This window comes from Polistes fuscatus, unplaced genomic scaffold (assembly GCF_010416935.1).
Source record: "Polistes fuscatus isolate 324 unplaced genomic scaffold, CU_Pfus_HIC Scaffold5, whole genome shotgun sequence".
NCBI classification, from domain to species: domain Eukaryota; kingdom Metazoa; phylum Arthropoda; class Insecta; order Hymenoptera; family Vespidae; genus Polistes; species Polistes fuscatus.
The window spans coordinates 11,768,649-11,795,267 of NW_025113129.1; the positions used below are offsets into that span (position 1 = coordinate 11,768,649).

At 35.5% G+C, this 26,619-nt stretch overlaps 1 protein-coding gene across 18 annotated transcripts in view; it reads right to left on the bottom strand.

The window, feature by feature from the left end:
* Positions 1 to 26,619, bottom strand: part of LOC122522326 (MAP7 domain-containing protein 2) — a 114,884-nt gene that overhangs the window by 32,634 nt on the left and 55,631 nt on the right. For 2 of the 18 annotated variants that reach the window (XM_043643332.1, XM_043643330.1), the window contains exons 1-2: positions 11,412 to 11,930; positions 10,705 to 11,021 (exon numbers count right to left, since the gene is read on the bottom strand). The exons of 11 other annotated variants lie outside the window; for them this stretch is intronic. In XM_043643332.1, the coding sequence (XP_043499267.1) occupies positions 10,705 to 11,021; positions 11,412 to 11,749 (655 nt within the window). In that variant the 5' untranslated portion in view covers positions 11,750 to 11,930. Of the gene's footprint in view, positions 1 to 10,704; positions 11,022 to 11,411; positions 11,931 to 26,619 lie in introns of those variants that run through there. 5 more of the 18 variants (XM_043643334.1, XM_043643331.1, XM_043643338.1 and 2 more) reach the window with 3 other exon arrangements.

The window sequence follows — 26,619 nt, forward strand, 5'->3', positions numbered from 1 at the left end:
AAAAAAAGAAAAAGAAAGAAAAAAAAATAGGTCAGGATGAAAGCAGCACGTTCTTGCGTCTCATCGATGAGTTTTCTCGTCAGAGAGAAAAATAAAGGATCTACCTAGAGGATTCCAAACTAACGCTATGCTGAAAGAAACGAAAATGAAAAAAAAGAGAAGAAAAAAAAAGAAAAGGAAGAAAAAAAAACGGAAAGAAAAACGGGGATAAAAAAAAAAAAGTAAAAAATGTACGTGCATTTTTTCTCTCCCCCTCCCTTCCTCTCACACCCTCTCTCTCTCTCACGTACATATACACATACTTTCCTCATGGACTCACTTGAATTTTTTCGAAACAAAAGCAGGCTTATCCAACGGTCCAACGGAAGTAAACCCTTCCATCGTATTGGACCGAATCCTCCCCATTTCGCACTCCGTTCAACTCATCAATGCGTCTGTGTATGCGTGTGTGTGTGTGTGTGTACATATTCTCGGAATAACTAAAAATCCGTATAAGTGTATGTGTACATGTGTGTGTGTATGTAACTAGTCAAATATACGTTCGCGATAACATATCTCTCTCTCTCTCTCTTTTTTTTTCCTTCCTGAGTAAAAGGAAAGCTTCCTGCCGGCATGCAGCACCATGTGCACACGGCAATATTCGCGGATTTCCTTTAAATGACTAGCAAATCTCTACGCTAGAAAGAGAGAGAGAGAGAGAGAGAAATGTTAAAAAAAAAAAGGAAAAAAAAAACTTACTACCTATCGAGAAAAAGAGTAATAGTAGTAGTAATAGTAGTAGTAGTTACATCTGCCGACCGTATTTCGCATTTGGATTACCATCACCACCCAATGCAGGCGCACCTGCACAAAGGATTTACGTGATATCTAGTTTAAGAATATTAAACGTGTACGTGAACGTAAGACAGGATATGTACCACTCCGTGTTTCTTATCTACGATCTACGGAATATTAAAACGAAATTTTCGTACATTTGTACGTGTCAAATGCTACTCTAACTATACTACTCTTTATGCTATACATAAAATGAATATAAATCATTTAAAAATAATTTATTAATGTAGCAGATTTATGTGTAATATCACCGAGAATTAATGTATGTGTGTGTGTGTGTGTGGTTTTCTTTCTCTCTTTTTCTTTTATTATTATTATTATTGTAAAACACGTAAGAAAAAGGTATGAATAAAGAATCGGGAAAATCTTATTGGAAATAGAAAAGGAAAGAAGAAAAATAAAGAAGAAGAGAAAGAGGAGGAAGAGGAAGAGGAAGAAGAGGAAGAAAGAGGTAGTTTACCTATTACTCAAATACCAAACCACAAAGGTCCTCTTTTCTCTTTTCTTTTTCTTTCTCTTGTTCGTTTTTGTTCAGTGTCGTATTCTCTTTGTCGCGACGACGACGACGACTCCTTGGCGTATTTCAATTGGCGCAAAACTATCATCATCGTCGTCATCCCACCGGCAAAAAAATGTTCTCATCCTTGTGTGTTCGTATCGCCGTTAAAAAACGTGAAATAAGGGGGCCGATCTGGGAAGAAGGAGGAAGAGGAAAAAAATAAAAATAGGTCAGCCGATTAGAAAGAATGGGTTGGTGTGGTGGTGGTGGTGGTGATGGTGGTGTGTTTTCTCCCGGATTCTTCCATTTTCTTACAATAGATAGATAGGAAGACACGATTCTATCTCAAGCGTAGATGAGAAGCTATTTCGATCGGTCCTCTCTTTTGATTTTGTCTTCCTCTCATCTATTCGAAATAAAGAAAAGAGTATGACGAGACTCTGACATTGATTAATTATTCTTTTTACTTAATCTTGAAATAATACGTCCAATTCGCGATTTAATTAACATTTTTAAATACTAAACGACTAAAATCGTTTGATCATTATTTAACACATATTTCTTTGTTTTTTTATAATTAAAATAATAGCTTGACAAAACATTCAATCTATCTTTTTCCACTTGTTATTGTAAAACGCAATAAATAATATATATATATATAAAGAATATGATACTTTAAAATTGAATATATTAACCAAATGATAATAATTGTTATTTATCGTATAATAATAATAAACTAATATGTATACTGTTTTATTCATTTCCTTGACTATATTGAATTAACCAAATGAGTGACACGCATATTAACGTGAGAACCGCACGAATGTATAGAGAACAATAGGATCCGTTGCAATTACACGTGCCAAATGTATATACATTGAAGAAGACAAATGGGTTTTAATTCGATATACCGAGAGAGAATTCGAGATATTCTCAGACTAATTTCTCCCTGGATGCAACGACAAATGGGGGAGCGAGAATAGTACGACATAGTATTCCGTTTAAGTGAAGAACGGGTCCTGGCTAGTCAAAGACAAAACCCTCGATGTCATTTCTAAGACAATGATTTCTAAGAAAAATCAATAATTAGCTTCGTTAAATTCGTTATACAATCTTACTCGATAATAATAATAATAATCGATACAAAGGTTAACAGAATAAAACTAACAAAATTCCTATTGACTTGTATATTGTCTTGAATAAAAATTAACATAATATAATTAAATTCACAATCAATTATTCTTTATAATTAAGATAATAATTATTTTATTACGAGATTATTGTTAACGTCATTTCGATAAATTAATAATACACATTCGTGACTGATAATAATCGTAATCCTATACCATTAAATATTATATTTTAATCGTTAATTGCTTTCGTTTCAATTTCGTTTGATCGTTAATTCTTTCGGTTGAAAGAACGTATATGTATACATTATATTAAAATAAATTATTCTAAATATTATTTAAAATTAAAAAAACAAAAACAAAGAAAAAACAATACAATTTAATATAAAAAATTACGAGTTCGCGGTGATCATATTTAAACATAAATCTTCCTTAATAATTTTCCGATTATATTTCAAGTAGTATCCAAATAAAAAAACAAAAAAGAAACGTCTCGCACGTATAAACGATTTTATTCTAAGATCAACGTTAAAATTGAATAAAAATGTAAATGTTGGAAAAACTGTATCCATTACTACTACCACCAACTTAGCATTTTAAAATAGGTTCGACTCGAACTTGGGTGAAACGGTCAATATTCATGATGATGATGATGATGATAAAGATAATACAACGATACGAAATAATATCGTTGATGAGGGGGGAATAGGGGGAGGGGGAAGAAGAAGAAGAGAGTAACGGAACCACATAGCTGCCTGTTTATCGAAAGATCGATTCACAAGCATCGAAACGCAGAAACGTTTATAATAAGAATCTCGATATCAGACTTATCAATTGCTATAGCCAGGATACTATACACTATTGGGTCAGCCGAGCGAGCCTAAGGGGATTCGATGAGATGGAAAAGTATCCGGTGAGACCCTCCATGCGATTTCACATATGATTGGATCGCAATATCCCAGCATACAATGCAGCTATTGCTGCTCGATCGTTTACGAGAAAAGTAACATCGATAAGAGCAATCATTTTTATTCCATAGATCTATCTATCACGAAATCATACCTCCTTCCTTATATTTTATTTCCCACTCACACGCCCATTTTTTTAATTTTTGAAGGAAAGAATTTTAACGAATCCTATATATTTCGTATAATTCATTTGCGTATGGGGTTTGTTATATTTAATATTTATTTATCATTATATTTTTGTTTCTCGCGTTAAATTCGTTGCAAAATCATAATATTTGAGTATACAAATGATCGTATTTGTTCGAACGTTAATAAAAATTTTCGCCAGGTAGAGTATATTTGTTTTCGTAAACGTTTGTTAGAATACATCCTTAATACTTCGAAAAGTTAGATCAAGTTTGTTGTATAATTATAACAATCCAATTGTACGCGTTAAGTAAAAGTTCAATAATAAGTAGTTATAATAAAATAACGTTAATTAAAGATCCCATTACATCGTTTCATTTAAATTTGTAGACTAATTTTGTTTTAAATGCAACGATCTCAAGTATGACAAGAGCAACCAAAATAAAGGAGGGTGGAGTGAAGAGAGAGAAAGAGAAAGAGAGAGAGAGAGAGAGAGAGACCTTGATAGTAAAGTTTTAACTTTAAGTAGAATTTCATTAGAAGTTCATCGCGAAATAGCAAATGCTTTTGCAAGTAATATCGGTTGCAGCATAAAGTTTCTGAACGATCGTTGTTGCCGTATTAGACCGAGCACGTTTTATTCTTCTTCTTCTTCTTTTCTTTCCTATTTGCTGTTGAACGATTAGTCACCTTTTCAAGTGTAGGGAAAAAGTTTAGTTAGCAATCGACGAGGATGCTGTAAAACACGAGAAAACATTTTGCAGTCACTTGGTTTGAACAGGGAGAAAAGCAACAGAGACGGAAAGAAGTTTCTTTAACCGATAATAATTATGTAAATATCGGCCCACCCACTCTCCTCCCCCCCACCTCCACCACCACCATCAGTACCAGCACCACCAGTTACTAGTACGATGACGTGCTGGTCGAGTCAATTTCAATATTTTAATAAGGGAACGTAATTACGGAAAGAAATGAGGTCGTTCAAAACATATTCTTCCTTCCATGAAATAAGAAGAACTATACTACTCTCGGTTATGTTATGTTGAATCTCTCGAAAGTTGGGCGTGTCCCAGCTGGAATGATACTAAGCAAGGATTTTCTATCGTGCCAAGATACGAATGGTGAAATTATTTAGAAATGCATTGACTCCGCCGCCGCCGCCAACATTCTCGGAAGAAATATATCTCGCATCTCGTTTTCTTCTGATCGACATCAAAAACAAGTATTCCAACATATTCGTATACATTTCTTTCTCGTTCCAACAGATGGCAATCTGATCTCATTGTTAGATCGTTTTTTAATAGATCTTATAAATAATTTTATATAATATATGATACGATTATTATTTAATAGAAATCACCGAAGAGAAAAAGAAAATTCTTCAAATTTTTCGCACAAATCCTAACTCGGAATGTACTCGGGAATTTATTAAACGCGTTAAACGTTATCACTCGTACGATCAATTCAAAATAATCGGTTGATAATTTTTCATTCAATTTCTACTAACATCAAATGATATTATTTTTCCTCATTCGAACTTTCTAACAATTACATTTATAAATATTTCATTTATATACACTCGAAGTACCAAATTGACTAATCATTTGTATTCAATAATAAAAACAATCTAACTTTTTATTAAAAACCTGTTACGATACAAAGTACAAAACAAGTGTACGTAAATTATCTAATAAAAGGTTTAGTGTTAAATCCCAATCAATTCGTTTCTTGCATTGCGCGAAACAAATAAAAAATAACGTTTCTTTTTTTTTTTTTTTATTTGACGAAAGAGCTAAAGAGAAAAGTTAAAAAAAAAAGAACACGAGTAAAAAGTACCATCAAAGCTCACCCACCCACAAACCACCACTACCACCAATCACCGGGATGTGATGTTTATTTCTTTTTGGTACTATTGATTATTTCTTTTTTTTTTCTTCTTTTTTTTTTATTAAATCCTATTCATCGAATTTCTATCGAGCCTATCACGTTCGATGCCAATAGGTAGCTATTAAATTTGACTTGCGTACACGTGACTGAAGCGTAATCGATCGTTCCAATAACCAACGAGACACGTGCACTTCTCCCATCCTCTTCCCCCCTCTTCCCCCTACCCCTTTTTCCTCCTCCTCTTCCGTCTACTTCTTCCCATCGTCGTCGTCATCATCATCATCATCATCATCATCATCATCATCATCATCAACCATCGGAGCTCGCACGATATCGCGTCTGTTTTTGACAGGAAAACTAAACTTTGCAAACAACTTTCTAGTTTAAGACATCTGATAATGAAACTCCTTCCTCTATCGTGCAAGTTTACGTTAGACATCTGCATTATATTCGTTTAAAATGTTTCCGTAGTTTCGTAATCCCCTATTAATGGGGGTCAACGAACCTTAAATACAAACGATTGATAGAATAGCACAATACGAATACCAAGAATGTACTACTACTTTGTTATCATAAAGAAGGGAAGAACAAAACAAAAAAAAAAAGGATTGGACATAAATGTCATGCAAAGTTCAGTCGTTGGTTTAAACCGAAGGAAAAAAACTTTTCCAAATAATTTACAAACTAAATAAAAAAAAAGAAAAAATAATTCAGAAAACTGAAAGACGGAAGAAGACACCCAAATTACTGAATTCCGGACAAAATAAACGGGGTTAGGTAGACGGATAGATGAAACTTTCTTTTTTTGCGTGAGTTTTTCGAACAACGAAATGTACGGAGAAAATATCAGGCGGGTTTGCTGCTACTGCTGCCTAATAGAGACAACTTTTCAACGTTAAACTCAAACTATCGTTAAACAAAGAGAGAGAGAGAGAAAAACGAGTGGAAACGAGAGAGAAGATTATTAGTTGCTTGGATAGTTACAGATTCATGAGCGACAATAAGGATATTAAGCTATGACGGGAGTATAATTGGCACTCGCCGTACTTGTTTCAATTACTAAAACGATCCCAGTTTTCTCGGAAGAAGGTAGACAATACGAACCGGAATGCGACAATAGAGACGACCCTTTTGCTAAAAGTGGAGAGAGGAGAGAACGGGGAGAGACGGATCCAAGTTATCTGGTATCTTCTTCAAATGGAGTTTCAAAAATATCCCTCCATTCACTATAATGGGGGCAATTCGTTGATTTAGAACAATGTAGGAACTTGAAGAAAATAACTTACGAAAGTATAGAAAGAAATCTTAATCGACCTCCTGATCTTTTATTCTCTTTACTTATTTTCAATTAATTTCCATATTCATAAATATATATATATATATATATATATATATATGAGTGAGTGTGTGTGTGTGTGTGTATTATAAGAAAAAATATTATGCATACAATATATCATATAAAAGGGGACGAAATAATCATTAATAACTAATTTAGATTAAAATAATCTAAACGAACTACGGGGTGGGAGGGGGGAAACAAAGTTTCTAATTTATAACCAATTTCGAAGAAAGATATGATCCTGTTAAACAAGGATAGAAAACAACTCGTAAACCAACACACAACAAAATAATCATTAATAACTAATTCGCGTATACAATTTAGATTAAAATAATCTAAACGAACTAGGGGGTGGGAGGGGGGAAACAAAGTTTCTAAGTTACAACCAATTTCGAAGAAAGATATGATCCTGTTAAACGAGGATAGAAAACAACTCGTAAACCAACACACACATATATATCTATATATATACTACATGTACATAATATAGTTATGGCCTCATTTTTAATCTCACAAACCTAAAGATCAATTATTTTCACGAGTGTGTGCACACGACACGAGTTTTACATCGAGATAGTTTATAGGAAACGCGAGATCGACGAAATCTTAAGCTGGTTTGCCAACGGAGCTTGCACTTTCCCAGTTCGATATCTTACTTCTTACTCTTTTTATTTTTACTTTATTATTTCCTCTCTCTTTCTTACTTTATACTGAAATGTTTAGGCCAGCAGAAGAAGAAAACAGGCCGGCTTGGCAAAAATCGGAATCCAAAGTCAGCGATTTGTCGCTTGGTCGGATAACTTTTTTCGCTAGAAGAGCAAAGAAATATAAAAAAAAAGAAGAAAAGAAATTGACTGATCGCTAGAATGATAGAGTTATTCTGTCGAAATGTAAGAGCCATTGTAACACCCACAGATAACTTTTACGAGTTTATTGCTTTCTCTCTATCGATGGATAGACGCAGACAACCATACTCGATGAAAGATGGGTCGAGACCCTTCTTCTTGAGATATTCGAGTGACGTTGGTTGCTGTGTGTCTGTCCTATCCTCCCCTCGTTGATATATTCCAAGGATTTTTTTCTGTTTTATCCCCACCCTCCAATTTTATTAAATATAATATATAATAAAGTGATATAAAATTAAATGATATAAAATTAAATGATATAAAATTTAATATATAAATTTTAATATATATATTATCTTGTTACCTGCAATTACTATTTGAAGATTTTTTTCATTTTTTTAAATATATATTAATATATATATATAATATATAATAAAATGATATCAAATTAAATGATATAAAAAGTAATATATAAAATTTAATATATATATTTTTGTAATATATTTATATAATATATTTAATATTTTCTTTTCTCATTTTCCTATATCCTTGTAATCGAGAATATCCCTTTAACATTTTAATTCATTCTATACTTATATCCTTTTCAAATCCTACTTAATGTTTATCGATAGCTAATATCTTTTTATTTGCACACGTGTCTGGATAACGTGAATTATTATATGATATAGGATGATAATATTAACGGACGTAATCGTACGAACGTTTTCAAATTAATTAACTTTCATCCCTGTGTTATTTAAATATCGATTATTCGTAATGAGAAAAAAAGAAAGAGAAATAAAGGCAGAGTAACAAAAAGCACGGAAAAATTGTTTATATACGATTATCGACTTGAATAAAAGATGAGTAAGAGAAGTTCGACAAACAACAAAAGTTTGCCGGACGCGCAAATTGATTTATAAATAATAATTAAAACAAAAAGAAAAAAAGAAAGAAAATAAGAGAGAGAGAGAGAGAGAGAAAAGAGAATACATTATCGACAACATTCTCGAAAAAAAAAAAGAAAATGGTAAAAATCACACGTTATCGTTGCATACGAATCAACGAAATGTTTACATTCTTTCGTATAAATAGTTAACGCATGCCTGGAGAAAATCCGTTTGTAGAGAAGAATTCGATTATATTTTTTTTATTTGAAACATATTTATTCTACACGTTGCAGCAAGGTCTAATAAAAGAGAAAAGAAAAAAAATATAAACGAAGCCAATCGAATAAGTTCGAAGCGTTCTGAACTTACTATTTTTATCTTTTTTTTTTTTAACTAACAAAAGTTTTATCGCAATTCGATAAATATATTATCGATTTATTACCCGAGGTAAGAAATATATACGAAAGACGAATAATTTACAACAAGATAGTATTATACGCGTTCTATACCGGACGGTACAGCATAGCACAATCGTCGATAAATGCGACCCCAAAAGGAAGATGTTCACCTCGATGCAAACCGCATTAGAATCGCGTTGCATATCGGTGGTCATAATCGACAATTCGAAGTAAGTTTGTGGGATGTTGTTAAGCGAAAGCGAATGCAACACTTCTCTCTACTCGTACAAACTATAACGATGAAAATGAGAGAGAGAGAGAGAAAGCAAACTGCACGCGAGCGTACACAATGGGGCTTTCCTCTCTCAACACCTTGCAGCACACACGTGCATACACGTGTACACTCATATGCACATACTAATATACTTATATATGCACACAGTTTCTCATACTGCCATACCACTCGTTGACTACTACTACTACTATACTACTATTACTACTACCAACTACTACATACAACAACATATTGTTCACGCCTGCCGACACGTCTCTTCGACAAAACAATTACGTTGATCAACGACAGGCGTTACCCGTGAAAACCCGGCTTTGTCCCCTATTACTATGGCATGCAAGATGTATCGATAACATTGGGCTGTTGATCCAGTGACGACGATTTCGCGAACAATTTCAATCGGGATACAGGATGCCATGCTGATTTCCCTTTGTTTCTCGCGATTCTGATGTATCCATAGAATTTGCTGGAAAGTTACAATCGTTCTACGATAGAAGAGGAACACCAACGATTATCGATCGTAGAAACGTCAGATGGAAACGCAGGTGATTCTATTTTTGAAAAGGATACGCAACGAGTCCCCCTCTCATCCCCCTGCTCCTCTATCAATCTATGAAATAATACGTACGCCTCTTCGATCCAATTATACTCGTTGGATCGTGTCTGTTATCTTTCCCTTCCCCCTCCCCAATCCCATCGGATAACATTTTGTAATTCTTCATTATTTTGTATCTTTCGTATTTTTTTTCTTTTTTTCAATTTAAATGGATATCTATTTCTAGTTCAAATATAATAATAATAATAATAATAATTCTATATTTGAATGGTTCTGTTTTTTTCTTTTTTATCGCAACTTAATTGCGAGATGGCGTCGAACAATTCATACGGAACAATGAGCATATACGCAAAACACCAGTCGTTGTTGTTGTTGTTGTTGTTGTTTCGATTCGAGGAAAATCCGCGAACGATTACAAGAATCGCAGAAGCAAAAGTTTTCGAGTGTGCTTTCACCGCGTCGAAAAGATCTCGGGGTAGAGGGTTTTACCATATAGCTCTTTCTCTCTCTCTCTTTCCCTCTCTTTTTTCGGCTATTTTATGAGGAAGAAAAGCACTTTGAAAGCTTCGCAAAAGGTTCCCACAGAGGTATATATATATATCTATCGTGAAAGTACTCGAGTTGTACACATGTGCCCCCACCACACATAGCTATGAAGAATGTTGGCAACAAAAAGTAAACCTACTCGAGGCAAGATATCTTCGATTCTTATTTTTCTGTTTCTCTTTCTTTTCTTTTCGAAGAAAATGTTTCATTTCAGAGAGAGAGAGAGAGAGAGAGTAAAGAAAAAAAAATCTCGTAATTTCGTTGAGAGAAAAAACAAGGCGGGGAGGGGGAGGATGGAAGAGAAAACAAAAAGAAGAAGAAAAAACGACATAATAAATCGCAGCGAGTGAAAAAAAATGGTTTCTTTTTTCCTGTCTGTTGTTGTTGTGTGTACCTTCGTCGCCAGACGTCGAGGAGTTGTCCTCGGAGGTGTCGAATTCGGACTCGGACTCTGGGGACGAGAGTCCCGATTGTCTGCCGAGTCTCGAGCCGGGTCTTCCATATTCGCTGATTTCTCCCCCACCTCCACCCCCACCGCCACCCCATCCTCCTCCTCCTCCGCCGCCGCTTCCTCCGCCTCCACTTCCGCCTCCTCCTCCTCCTCCTCCTCCTCCGGCGAACCTGCACTCCTCGAGCTGTCGTCTACCGGAGTCCCTTGCCTCGAGTCCAGGCAACCGTTTGCTGAAGTCCGTCGGCATGGCTGGCCGCTTTCTGAGAATGTCGTTTTTTACGGGAGCACGTTATGCGCTATCATCGGTGCAGAGAAATAGGAAACGGAAAGAGAACAACAGAGAGAGAGAGAGAAACTAAGAAAGAAAGATAGACAGAGACAGAGATAGACAAAAAGAGAAATAAGACAAGGATACGTTTGATAAGAAATAAAAAAAGGTTAAGGTCAGAGATCGTTAATCAACAGGTTGTGGAAGAACGACACGCTACCGAACAGATAATCGGATCTACGATTATAAAGTAATATCAAACTATGGGGGGGAGGGTTCGAACTATCAATGGGGTTCGGGGCTAGGTTGTAGGCTGGAGGTGTGGGTGTGTTGAGTAACATTGATAACGATAGCTATCGGTTACTATCGGATTGACTACTACCGGATCATCGACAACGGGTTCAGGTTGACAAGTGCGACGAAGGGAGAGCGCATAAACGTACTCCCTAAAGTCACGGAGTTCGACCGGCTGTGTTGTTGTTGTTGTTGTTGCAGTAGTAGTCTGGCGTTTTCCGGAAGAACCGGTAAACTCGCATCCGGTACCACGGACATTTCCCAGATCAGCGTTGGCAGGAGTCTTTGCCTCCTTGGCGGGTGATGCTGGCGGAGACGTTGGTGGCGATGGTGAGGGACTTCCCGTACGACCAGAACTGTAGCACACCGCTGCCTTCCGCAGAGTCTCTCTGCACAGCTCGGAAAACATGCTGCCGCTTCCCCCATGGCCGTGGCCCTCGCGGACCACCACCACTCTTTTTTTTCGTCCCCCCTCTTCTTCTCCTTCTTCTTCTTTTCACCGGCTCTTCCTCCTCTTCCTCTTCCCACCTTCCACCCCCTTTTCACGTTCACACGACGATAACTTTCCACGCGAAACGCGAACCACCGCCCCCGCCCCCGCCCCCGCCTCTTCCTCTTCCACCTCGACACCGTCCGTTCCTCTTCTACGATTTTCTCAACGACATCTTTTCTTCTCCTCTCCTCTCCTCCTTCTCTCCTATCGAACTCCCCCCGATACGTCCTCCTCCTCCTCTCCCTCAAAAGCAACCCTGTGGTACACACACGCTATACGTCTCTCTCTCTCTCTTTCACTCTCTCTCTCACTCTCTCACTCTCTCCTTAACGGATCGTCTTTCTAGAGTTAACAAATTATTCGGAAATATCGAACGATAATCGAAATATCAATGTTTATTACGATGTATCAAAAGTTCGTTTTGAATTGTGTTGAAATTTAACTTTGAAACTGCATAATTTGTGTGCATATATCGTTTTTGTTATTATTATTTTCGAAATATTAATTAAAAACGCACGGAAACTGTTTCTGTTCGCCCTAATTAATAATAATCGTTGATTTTGATTATTGGGCTGATAAGATAATAATCGTTGAATCGTTAAATTAGGAAAAGTGTGATCGTATTAATTAACGCTCGTTCAATGAATTATTAAAAGCGTTGTTGATGATAAGGTACGAATTAAAATTCGGTCAACGGGCGCGATTGAATAAACATTGTTTACCTATTTGGAATAACGATGCTATAAAAAAAAAAAAAAAAAAAAAAGATAGAGAGAATGAAGATCGGTAAATGCCAGTATCAAAGAGATACGAATCTATCTATCTATCTATCTATCTATGTTAGAATTTAGCTAGGCCATAATAAAAATGTCTGGCAAAGTTCCCAAAACGCTCGAAACCATACGGAGTTAGAAGAAGAAGAAGAAGATCGACGAGAGATATTTTTTTATTTCTTTCTTTTTTTTGTACGACATTGTAAAATCCCGACAGTTTAGTCGCGGATAAACGAGGCTGGTGTTTTTTTTTTTATTTATTTTATTCTCCGTTATCCAAAATTCACGATTCGCCGCACTCGCGGTGTCAACAACGGGCCACCGGATCGATTAAAAAATGATAGTCTGTTCTAAAGGATAATCGGGAAACAAAATATTAAAAAAATACGTATCTTCCTATATGCCCCCCACCCCCCCTATTGTTTTCCTTTTCATTCATTTCAATCACGAAATTTTTCAATGCAAATATACGCGTTTTTGTGTTATATCTTTCTTCCGGTATTCCGTTAAACGTGTAACAGAATCATTTTTTTCACTAACATTTCTCTTAAAATTCTTCTTCGATCTACTTACATACATACATACACACACACACATCATACATACATACATATATTGCGAATAACTCGAGGAAAAGGAAAATTCTCGAGTAAGATAGACACACTGTATAATAGCAGGAAAAGCGAGAGGATGGACGTGCGACAAGAGCGAATCCGAATTAAGGTCGTGTAGGGATTTAATTATGTATGGAGCAAGAGTTAACACCGAAAAGGGGGAGAGAAGAGAACTAGCCGGAGAAATGCAATTGCACGCGTGTCACCGACGTTCTAATTGAAGCATCATCCGAACCGTTTCATTAGTTAGAAGGTTACACCTTACCCCTTCCTTCGAGGATAGGACAAAGATAGAGGCTCGGAAAAGAAAGAAAATGAACTAAAGAAAAAGAGAGAGAGAGAGAGATAGAACGAAAGACAGAGACAAATAGTAAGAGGAAGAGAAAGAGAAACTGTTTCATCGGTATTACGTTGCGAGATAGGCCTTCCAAATGAACGACCCATCCAAATTAACGAGGATAAATCGTGATAAGGGCTTTCTCCCTTTCCTTCTATCTCTCTCTCTTGAATTCACTCACTCGAGCTATCCATTTAGTTCGAAAACGAGGGAGGATCGCGTTGTCTCGAGTGACGGGCACTTTGACGTGCACTTCTCGTCGAGCCAAGCACGAACTACGATCGGTGGTAGAGGGCTGGAAGTGAAGGGAGGGGGTGGTGGTGAATCTTTGCACGAAGAACGCAAATACAATAAACCCGGTGCGACGTTAACGGTCCGTTTCCGGTGACTCCTGAACTGACCAAATGTCGCTTGGTCGCCATTAATCAACGTTAGCCACCCTCCCCCACCCCCACTGCCACCCCTTGCTGGAAAAAAGGGCGCGGTTAATTGAACTTTTGGCTAGAGAGTAGTACCTATTACCGATTTTTCTCACCTTTTCAAATCTTTTCAACGTTTTTTCGTAATCATGGTTTATTATTCTTTTTCTTATCCTGCTTTTATTTTTTCGTTTCGAATCGAGATTGTTTAAGATTTAATAATCGTGTATCATTTTTATTATTAAAAACATTGCAATATACTCGTAAGTTTATTATAATCTTCATTATACAATTATAGAAATAGATTGAATTTATTATTAATAACGTGTGTAATAATAATTAATCACGAGTTTATTGTAATTAGAAATTAATGAAAAAAAGGACGAAAGGTTTACTTATAAATGAAATCAATGTTTCAACATACTAAGGTATATAAAAATTAATTAAAGTTACGAATAATCATCGTATCGCATATAAAGGTAGAGCAATATAATTTACTAAAAGTTATTTTAACGTAATTTAATATACGTCTCACGTACAACGCGTATACGAAGTGAATATAAAGGTCCGTAATGAGATAAAAATTGCAACGAATAAGAGATATATTATCATTCGAAGAAAGATGAAAAATAATAAGAAGAGAAGTTGGTAGGGGGGTGGGGGGGTGGGGGTGGAGAAAGAGTCGAAGGATGTGCGTCGTCGCATGGTTCATCATATCCTCGATTACGATGAGTATGAATAAGCTCATCGAGCCGAGTTGGTTGAGCTTTCTCTCTCTCTCTCTCTCTCGTCGTTCCTTTTACTTTAACTTTCATTCAGAGAAAGAGAGAGAGAGAGATATTCGATTCCCAGCTTAGGCTTGAAATTTTGCAGCCAGACGTAACAAACGAATCATCATCGAGCTTCTGTCAGGGCTTAGAAATGGCTAACAATAGCTGAGAGGTAGGCAGCCTGTCGTCTTCTCGACATTTGATGCCTATAAGTGCATTCGACTTATTTTCAAACGCGTGGGTACGTCATTACACGAAGCATTTTCCATGGGTATCCCACCCCCACCCCAACCCCAACCCCAGACCCAGCCCCGTCTCCGTCAGTCGTGTACTTTATTTCATCTCGTTTTTTCTTGAACACAATTCTCTTATTTCTTTTATCAATCTAAGTTCTCGTTAAGAATTACGCGTTGAAAGAAAAAGAATCTTTGAAAGTGTATCCTCCCCTTATATTTTGTATTCTTTTTTATTTATTTATTTGTTTGTTTGTTTGTTCTTCGAGACGTTATTTTTCATTGAATAGTAAAAATTCGAAGAAAGTTGTTATTCTATCTCAAACGATCTATTATTACATTTCACCTGTTGGCATTTGTTTAAAGAGAAATTAATATCTAGAGTAAGGGGGGGGAGGAGAGAATTTGAATTGTAATTTAAAGTCAACATCACACCACCCCGGTGTGAATGCAGCAACAGTAAAACTTTACCGAAGTGTAATTAAGAATTTTTTTCTTTCGGATTCAAACGTCCTATCACCATATTTGTTTTTTACAATTAGAATTGTTTTATTCTGATCCTATCATCATCATCATCATCGATTTTATTGATGATATTTTGATTAGTACTGAAAATGGGGGAGAAAATAATTAAAAAAAAAAGATAAAAAAAAAGAAAGAAAAACAGAGAGACAGATAAGAGATATCTTAGAAGCACCTGTATGCCAATCTTAACGTGTCTATTTTTGGCATACTGGCCGAGGACAGTCCCTCGGGCGATTACACGACGCCTACGGAAGCGGAAGGGATAAGAAAATTGCTACGTCCTCGGGAGAGGAAGGAAGGAAGGAAGGAAAGAGAAAAAAAGAAGATGAAGAAAACAGAAACTAATTATCTTCCTCGAGATAACTCGATCCTTTTCCCTCCCCTTCCGTACAAATCGCAAATCTCATTTCTGAGATCGAGATCGAAGAAGAAGAAGAAGAAGAAACGATATATATTTTTTTTTTCATTCATTATCTTTTCTCATTTTCCACAATTGTAATTGGTAACTCGTATATTATTTTTAACGAGAGTATCATTTATTTATTTATATATAAATTCGTTGATTTATCAATCAATTGCTATACGTATATTGCTCGTGTTATTAATTTAATGATCAAACCTTATAATACTTTTGTGTTTTATATAAAAAAAAAAAAAAAAAGTTGGGAACATACTAATCTCGATGATAGAACAACGCGAATATCAACTAACGGTAACGCGTGTATCATTTACATGAAAATGGATTAAATCTCTGATACCGAGCATGGAATCTTAATAACTTTGAGATTGTACATTCCTTGCTTTCTTCGTTCCTTCAATTGATCATAGGATCTTAACACGAATAACCTAAATAGATAAAGTAAAAAAGAAATGGATGAGTAGAGATAGATAAAAAGAACAAGAGAGAGACAGAGAGAGAGAGAGAGAGAAATAGTTAGCGGAGTCGCGTGTGTTATTAAAATCTGAAGTCACCAAGAAACTCGAGTTCATTTACAACGGTTTATTACTTTTGTTAATCTTTTCCTCCTCCCCCGTTATTATAAACCGAAAAATCCTTTCATAAATCTATCTATCCGCGTTAAAAAGAAACAGAATTAGAGAAACGAGTTAACGAACGAAGACAACCAGTTCAATTCAGTATAATCCAATCCTAAAACTTATCAAAATGATATTCGATTAATCGTCACTAACGAAAACACCATTATAAAAAGATTCAAAATCGAAATAAAGAAGAATCTTTTCCACGCGTCGATGCATGCATGAGCAACGTTGTTATGAAGAAATAGTTGAAGAAAATCTCGAGGTCAATTTAGAGATACTTCTCCTCTCCCTGGAGTAAAGAATTCCCGAGCAAGGTTCTCCACGTGACTGAAAGACGATCCGAGAAGTGACAGAAATAAAGATACGAGAGAAAAAGATCTCCCACACAACACGCACGCACACGCACACAAACACACAGAAAGAAAGAAAGAAAGAAAGAGAGAGAGAGAGAGACATACACGCGTAGAGACACACAAACACTTTCGTAATATAAAAAAGATAGAAAAAAAATAATAATAATAAGAAAAGAAGAAGAAGAGAATTCGAAGAGGAGAACGAACAAACTAACGAACGAACGAACGAACGAACGAAAAAATGAACGGTCACTATTATTATTCCGGCACTTTGTCAAAGGGAATCACCGGACACTGTTGTGTCCGGTGTCTTTCCTCTCTTTCGATAAGAGGAACAATCGTCGTCACGACGATACCTTGTCGAGTAGGGAAACTATCGCACGATTGAACATAACGCGTGACTGTCGCGAAAGCTCGGCCATCACCGCGGAGTAACAGAAGGAGAGGATCGACGTTCGCCAATCTGTGTTCGTGTTTAAAGTGTATATATATGTGTGAGTGTCTCTCTCTCTCTCTCTTTCTATATGTGAAGATGGTGGTGGTGGTGTATGTCGTATAAGAGTTTGCGTGTTGCGCACGAGAGAGGTGTCACTCTGTACTCCGGAGGCCGGCCTACCTCTCAACCGGACGGTATCCAGGCGAGAACTGAGAGGAGAGAAAAGAGAGAAAGTCCGTTCTCGTCGTCTCGTCGTCGTCGTCGTCGTCGTCGTCTTGGTCGTGGTCGTGGTCGTGGTCGTGATCGTAGTCGTCCTCTTCTCGAAAATCTGCGCCGTTTTGCTCCAACGTGCGCCGTTTGGTTAGTACGTGCGTACAGGGTAGTAGTATTCTGGAGCTGGTACTGTTGGTGATGGGTTATATGATGGTGGTGGTAGGTGGTAGTGGTGGTGGTTGCTGGTGGTGGTAGTGGGGTATACTAGAAGAACGTTGGAGGAGGAGGAGGGTTAAAAGGAGGAGAGTGCAGGGCCACTGCCACCTCTTTCCAACCCCCTATTACCCCTTTTGCATCCACCTCTACATATCCGCCACCTGGCGGCACTGCTGTCGCATCGATCAGCCACGACTCCGCGCCACCGAGACTCCAACCCCTCTCTTCCTCTTCCTCTTCCCACCCCTTCACCATAGCTACCCTTTCCTACTGCCAACCTCTCTCCCCTCTCATTTCGCTACCACCCATAGTCCGCACCGAAATCATCATCGTCGGGGGCTGACCGACGGCAACCTCTGCGTCCTTTCTCTCTCGCCTCGTGTGCCTAACAACACCGGTTCTATCATTTTTCAACTTTATCTTTTTCTTCTTTCTTCCTATCTTTTTGCTGTTGTCTCCTCCCCTGTCGTCTCTATTCTTCTATCTTCGTTTCTTTTCTCTTGGATGAATTTTTTCATTCTTTCTTTCTTTCTTTCTTTTTTTTTTTAGGTTAACTTCGTTTTCCCTCTATTTCCCTGTATCATACATCTCTCCTCTTTCTCTCTTTTTCTCTCTCTCTTGCGAACGCGATAAAGAGAGAAGCCTTTGTCGTATCGACTCTCTCATCCAACGTAAGTGACCTTCCTCCGGCTCAAGGTCGCGTCACTTTTTTTTTTCCTATTCTCTTTATTGTTCTAGAGTTTGGAATGTTTCGATAGATAACAAAGAGAAAAAGAGGATAGTTTTATAGATTTGATTAGATGGGTATACAACATACGGTTCCCAACACCACCACGCTCTTCTCGAACAACCCTCTCTCTTTCTTTTAGGTTATGTACTCTAGTGGAACGATAACCTTGAATATGCCAGGCAACGCGCGCACCAATCGTGTTAACCGATTACCACAGAGGTAAAAACTTTTTACGGACGACAGGATCCCGTGTCGTTTTCCTTGCAAACGGATCGATTCCTTTTTTTAAGTTACCAGGTACCTTTATTTCATTCCTTCAATCTTCTTCTATTTTATTTTTCCATTAGAAAAGAAAATCTTGCCATCTTAAAGCTTCTTGTTAGCGTCTTGGAAAATTAGACAAACGGTTTTTACCGACAGACAACAACGTCTCGGCGAAGTGTTAAAAATCATTCGTAAAATCGATTGATAAGAAGAAATCTATATAAATAATATCCCGCCATTCTGAAACCGCATAATATACTTTAAATAAATTATACGAAAATACATAGAAGAGATTTGTGGTGTTGTGCGTTCAGAAACGAATGGAAAATTTCAAGCGAATAATGGATTCTCAATTGATCGTATTATTATACTACGATTCATACATTTTATAGGATGATGTAATAGGAAAATTGATCGTTCGAAATTTGTGAATTGGTTCCTGAACTTTTAAACACGATTGCTTTTAAAATACGATTTTAAATCGCGATAGAGATTTGCGTGTAAATCAATTGCTATTGAAAATTCAATAACATTTTAATATAAAAAAAAAAAAAAAAAAAAAAACGAATGTTTGATATATCCGTAGAAAAATCGTTTAAACATTTTGGTTAATCGTAAAACCAACCGATCGACTCACACGCGCACAGAGAAAAAAATTGATAACAATGAGCGATAATAATTCAAGAAAGAACAAAAGAAGAAAAAGAAGAAAAAGAAAACGATGACTCTTTTCAAGACCCACGGAAAAAGGGTGTATCGTAAATTACGGTTGGATGACGAGTTAGCCGAAGTTAACCGTGGATAAAGATAAAGGGGGTGTAGTTTTCGTATCTTTTTGTATTTTGTAAGGTAAATGGGCCGATTATAGCAAACGTGGAATAGGATACCACTGTTGGAGGAACGTTCACTAAGACCCACGAAGATCTAGGGAGATCTAGGGAGATCCGGGAAGATCCAGGGAGATCCAGGAAGATCCACGATCCTCTGGATCTATTCTCTGGTTTCCTATTGTACCCTTGGGCTGGTGCAAACCCACATTTCCCTAATGAGCGACGTATCTCGCGTCCGCAGACACGTCTCTGCCTCATATTCTAAGCGTTCCTGAGATTCACGCGTCAAAGACGACAAGCATTACGAGGGATGCCCCTCCCCCCTCCCCCAACCCCCGATCAAGTTTTGTCGGTCCTTGTGTGTAACTGAATTCTCTCTGCTTAACTCTATGCTAAATTTTTTTCTTTTTCTTATTATTTTCAACGTAATTTGATATTTGTTAACACGTTGTTTGCGGGAAAACGTTCAACGCTAAATCTACCCCCTCCCCACCAACACTTCGTTGCAAAAAAAATATAACATATATTTTTAATATGGAATGAGATTTTAACCAATTGAATATAGTGAATAATATATATTAATTATTTAGAAATAAATTGTCTACGTTTTATAAGTTTTCATTGGATTTTTGTATAAATTTTGTATAAATTACAGGATACGATTATTTGACAACGCGTGATTGGTAGGTTTAATGTTAAACGCATATTTTGCATACTGTTAAAAAATTAGAACTTCGGTCGTTTTAACCGAAAACACAACGTGTTAATAATATTATAATGATCACATTTTAAAATTTATACATTATATAAACTATTTTTTTTTTTCTTTTTAAATTCTGTCAAGACGCAGTAGAGTAAATAATAGCCCGTATACAACGTTTCAAGATGTTTTCTTAACTATTCTCGTTTTCTCTCTTTAGAAATAAAGAAAGGACACGATAGAGAGAGAGAGAAGGAAGAAGTCTTTCGCATTCTCGGCCAAGAAAATTACTCTCGTGACCAAACGACAATTCTTATTTGCGAGGTAATTAGTTTTCTGCTAGTAGATCCTCTTCGAGAGAGACAAACTCGAGAGTATTTCCATAGACTTTGACGCGAATCACGTATAAAAAAAAAAATATAATAAACAACGTTCCTTTTTATACGTTCCTATAGTTGTCAAAGAAAGAAAAAAAAAAATGTTACGATCGAGAGTTCATCGATCTAAATAAATTGTTCTTCGTAAAATTCAAATGACAAAATTTACAAATTTAAAAAAAAAAGAGAAACAAGAAACAAGATCTGAAAAACAAATGTTACGATCGAGAGTTCATCGATGTAAATAAATTGTTCTTTGTAAAATTCAAATTTAAAAATTTAAAAATTTAAAAAAAAAAAGAGAAACAAGAAACAAGATCTGAAAAACAAATGTTACGATCGAGAGTTCATCGATCTAAATAAATTGTTCTTTGTAAAATTCAAATGACAAAATTTAAAAATTTAAAAAAAAAAAGAGAAACAAGAAACAAGATCTGAAAAACAAATGTTACGATCGAGAGTTCATCGATGTAAATAAATTGTTCTTTGTAAAATTCAAATGACAAAATTTACAAATTTAAAAAAAAAAAGAGAAACAAGAAACAAGATCCGATGGCAATAAAATTAACGTAAGAATGATCAAATAAGAGATATAAAATTGCAGGAACGTTCGAATCCTGTTCGATACGAATTTCTCGCATATACAAAAGGCGATCATTCGGGAAATTCTCGCGTTTCCTCGTTAATTCCAAGTCTTATCGAGTTTCCGCACGACGTGACACTGGCAAGCAACATCTCATATTTGTCAAGAGTATATACGTACCTATATACATAATATATATATATATATATATATATATTTATATATATATAAACGTCTCATCAAGTTCCGATATAACACGAAACAACGCCATTCTTCCTCTTTAACAACCGGCACAGCAGCACAAGTTTGTGATTTCGAAGCTACTACGGTTATTAAAGTGAATGAGAATACTTACAACAACAAAAACTTCTTTCATGCTTATTAAAGTAATAATAACAGTTTGTTAAGCGGATATTTTTATTCCATTTTCTTTAGATTTGTCTTTTCTATTTGTTTTACATAGTCTTCATATTTTTTTCATTATTTTTTAATTATTAATGTGATTCCTATGTTATTACACGAATAGATAAAATGTAATAGGAAATCATCTTTTTCTTATTTTGTTTTTATATCCTATAAGAAATAGATTATTTTCAATAAAGTGCCAAAAAAAAAAAATAAATTATACAAACATCATTTTTATTTTTAATATCAAGTATATTTATAATATACTTCGAATAAATTTATTATTATAAGTTAAACAAACAACAGATTCGAATATAAATCAAAATTACGTTGCAAACCATATCACCATTTATGTGATACAATAAAATAAATGATTTTCAAATTTGTTATATATTATATCATTGTTCGAATAACATTGATAAATATTCTAAAAACGTATAAACGCTACGTTACCAAGAAATATTTTCATTAACGCCAGGAATCTCCCCATATCTTGGGTAGAAATCCAAAGGGAATGGAAATAATACCAAAACTGGTCTGGAAGGATATCACTGCAGGACTTCTTGGTTGGAGAATTTCATGGCAAGTGACAGGTAGAGTCTACGTTGTGTCGTATTGTACGTGCCATAGAAAAAAAGATAGAAAATGAAATAAAGGCACGTATACGTTGGAACGATGGTTATTTGTCGTCATCGTCGTTGTCGTATTTTTTTTACACTTATTATTTAAAAAAAAAGATAAAATATAAAAAACATTAACTTCTTACGATTTAATTATTATTATAATTGTTAATTATTGTTAAGTATACGCAAGTAAATGAACAACCAATCGTATCAAACAAATCATCCTAACTAAGTTAATTCATACGCACGATTGATATATTTTTTGCCAACGTATAAAGATTAAACCCTCCCCCCACCCACTTGTTATTTCGCTTACAAGATATTCGATTTGTATTTCAAATCACGAACGTTGTTACCGACATTGATTAGAAAAAAAGATAATTCGATAGGCAGAACGACGACAACTACAAGTTGAGTTTGGATAATAGCCAGAATAATACAACCGTGAAAGACGAGATTTTTCCAAACGTCGTTTCCTGTTTCTAGCCTACGTGCCTCCTCTTCGACAAGTCAAGACACAGATAATAATATATATATACAGTTATATGAAAGAAAGAAAAAAGGTAAGAGGACAAAAGGAAAAGAAAAAAGAAACTTAAATGAAGACCACCAACCAAAGGAAATCGGACCGAATCGAAAAGATACTTTCGTAAGAGTTGTTCTAGATCGTCGTTCGAGTAAAGAAAAATTACTACCCATTTTTATTCCTTCTATATATATATATTAGTGTAAATAACAAACTATATGAATAATCGTGAAAGCTAGAAAATAAAAAGGCCGGTGATTTTCTCCCCAACGCGAATGACACGAATTTTATTTCATTCTTTTCTTTTCTTTTCTTTTTTTTTTAAAGCCGATCGCATCGAAGAACGTTTTAAAAAAGATTTGTATTGGATAATAATCGAATAGAGTCGGCAACAAACTGAGAAGAAACTTGAAACGTTTCGAATGCTACGAAGATTACTACTACTCTTCTCATTGGTAAGAACTGGGTATTATATCGGATTCGTGTTCGAAGCAAATGAGTTTGGGGGAGAGAAGGGGCTGGGAGTGGAAGAAGTAAAAAATTCAAAGACTTTATATGGATCGAAAAACGATCCGATTTTACTTCATACTACGTTCATTCAAAGATATTATCATCGTGAGGGATTATTATTAATAATTAAACTAAATTGAAACGAACTGAATGAAAAAAAAAAAAATCAAAAACAACAAAAATCAAACTAAATCCGATTACCTTCTACTAAATTCATTCAAAGATATTATCATCTCATGGGGGTTATTATTAATAATTAAACTAAATTGAGAAACGAATTGAAATAATCAAATCAAACTAAAGGAAAGAAAAAGAGTGAGAGAGAGACAAAAGATAAAATTATCAAACGTGTCCGAAGGGTTAGTAAAGTTCGATATAAAAAAAAAAGATAAAGAAAAGAACATAATTTACTATGCAACGTCACGATACCAGGAAACGTTAGTTTATCACCGATCAAGCTAAAGTATAATGACTCGAAACATCGTTGGGTAAGCATTTTGGGTGTCTAGTTTGTATCCCGGAGCTTCCTAAATGCTGAAATGTATTCGCTAACGTTGCATGAATCGCGGGAAGAATATGCCAATGGAATTGTTGGCAATCGCATTTCCGATTGTGATTGGATATTGGTACATATATATGCATACCAATATATAATATATATATATATAGAGAGAGAAAAAAAAGGTGAATCGGTTCGTCTGCCACGGCACCGATAAAGGGATTTTTCATGAAAGCACTGAACGAGATTTATTCCGATATATCAGAACCATCCCCCATCCCTCATCCCCATCCCCTATCCTCATCCCCATCCCCATTCACGCGCGCGCGCCTCAACATTTTTTTTTTCCTCTTCTTCTTCTTCTTCGTCTTCTTTCCACGAAAAGACGAGACTAGAAAATGTGCGATCGACTTCTCGAAGGAAATAAAAAAAATAAAGTCAAAAAAAATTCAAGTCGCGTGAAAGAAATTTTTCCCCCTTTTTTTCGGCCAACGAACTCGAAAAAAAGAGAACACGGTGAACGTATAACACAACATAAATCAAAACAGATAATTACTTATCGTTGATTTATCCAACCCTTCTTATTATATATTCTATGGGAGAGAGAATATTTTACTTTCTTTTTTAAATAAAAAAAAAGAAAAGTTAGATAGTTGACAATTTTCTAACGTTTTACATATCACGAAACGAACGTACCATCCCCCATCGAACTTTCTTTCTCTCGCAATCATATCGAATCCGTTGAAAATCTTAAAACGCAAATTTGATCTTACATTCGTCGATTTGAGAATCAATTTGACGAGGAATACAAAATGTTTTACAATACTTTCAAATATGATCGATTTTGAAAGGTTTTTTTTTCATTCAAATATATAATCGTTGATTTACCAGAATAAAACAACATGGTAAAAGAAGAAAACTTAATCATTCTAGACACGATCTACTACTGACGATTCTAAACTAACTCGATAGAAAATAATCGTAACGTGTGTCGAATATTCGCGGTCCCATAAACCTGAAAAAAAAAACTGGTGTGTGTACTTATGTACGCACGTAAGAAGTTATACTTCTTTGCCGTACCAAAACGAACATAACCTCAATAACCTCAAAAATAACTTTCAAAAAACACTTCAAAGAAAAGAAATAACTTAAAAAACACGTAAGAAGTTATACTTCTTTGCCGTACCAAAACGAACATAATCTCAATAATCTCAAAAATAACTTTCAAAAAACACTTCAAAGAAAAGAAATAACTTAAAAAACACGTAAGAAGTTATACTTCTTTGCCGTACCAAAACGAACATAACCTCAATAACCTCAAAAATAACTTCAAAAAATAACTTAACCAAAAAAAATATTTATTATTATTATTATTAATTTAAATTTATTATCGATATATTATATATATTAGAAAGAATAATAAAATATCATAATATAGATATCAGTTCACACTAAATATAAGGGAGACATATCGAATTACTTTATTCGTCAACGGCCATGGCGCTGTGATAGCATTGGTTCCCGCTTCGATCATTTAAGTAAAGCAGCGCTGAGTACGATTAGTATTTGGATGGGTGACCCGCTTGAGAAAAAAAGGGGGGAAGAAGAAAAGAAGACAACTTCATGCCGTATACTTGCAATCGCTTGCTTTGCCGCGCGTCGTAAATACTGACAAACTTCATGGTGTCGTTTTTCCAGACGCTCGGAACAAAATCACTCCCCATTACATTTTCCCAAACGCGCCAAAAGAAGTACAACTTCAAAAAAAAAAGTAGAAGAAAATCTGTGTGACCAGTTGTTGGTCACATCGGAAACATTAACGATCGAAGGTATCCGTTCGTTACAGCACCAACTTCCTTCTTTATTGTTATATCCCCCAATCCCACCCCCAACCCTCACCAAGATTTATGTCAAGAGGTAACGGAGGAGAGTTAGACGTTTTTATTCGATCGAGATAACGTCGATAGCACAGCATTCTTTGTTCCCAAAGCCAATGTAGTTAGCGTTTAGTCGACATAGCCAAGTATATAGAGTTATCGAGCTACTGCTAACCCCTGCTAAACCCCCATTCCCCTTTCCTTACCCTCCCCCTGTTTTCACCTTCTTATTCTTTTGAAGGTTTAGAACACTGATGATGGTTCATCTCTCTTTGATGTAAACGATCGTAGATACCTTCCAACTTCATCTAACTCGTAACATAAATTACATCGACACTTTGTTTATTCATTCGTATGAGATATCATCATTTTTTATATTTTTTTCTTCTCTTATTAGCTTTAAAAAGAACAAGGAAACAAATCCTTTAAGATATCGATTGACTGAGTTAATTATAAAAATAATTATCGATATACGAATAGAAAACTTTCTATTAATACGTTTAATATTCATTAATATATCGTTTGATATATTATAATAAAAATAAAAAAATATATATATATATAAATCTTTTGATCTACGATTTTCTATTATTATCATGCATAAACATAAACGAAAATCATATCCAATCAAATTCATAATCAAATTCCTAAATAAACATCGTGCTCCTACATACGAAGAAAATTCTTTAAGAAAAAAAAAAAGAAAAGAAAAGAAGAAAAGTAGAAAGGTATTTAACACGGCCAAGTTAGCACTTTCGTTAGCTCGAAAATTGTTTCTCGGTTGCATTAATAACTGGCAAAAAGCATAGTGCGTCTTCGCCTAAGGTGAAAAGCTCCTCTTAATCTAGAAAACTAGCTATCTCTATCTTTTTCTCTCTTTATCTTCATCTATCTATCTACCTATCTATCTCTCTCTCTCTCTCTCTCACTCTCTTTCTTCCTTTCTGGC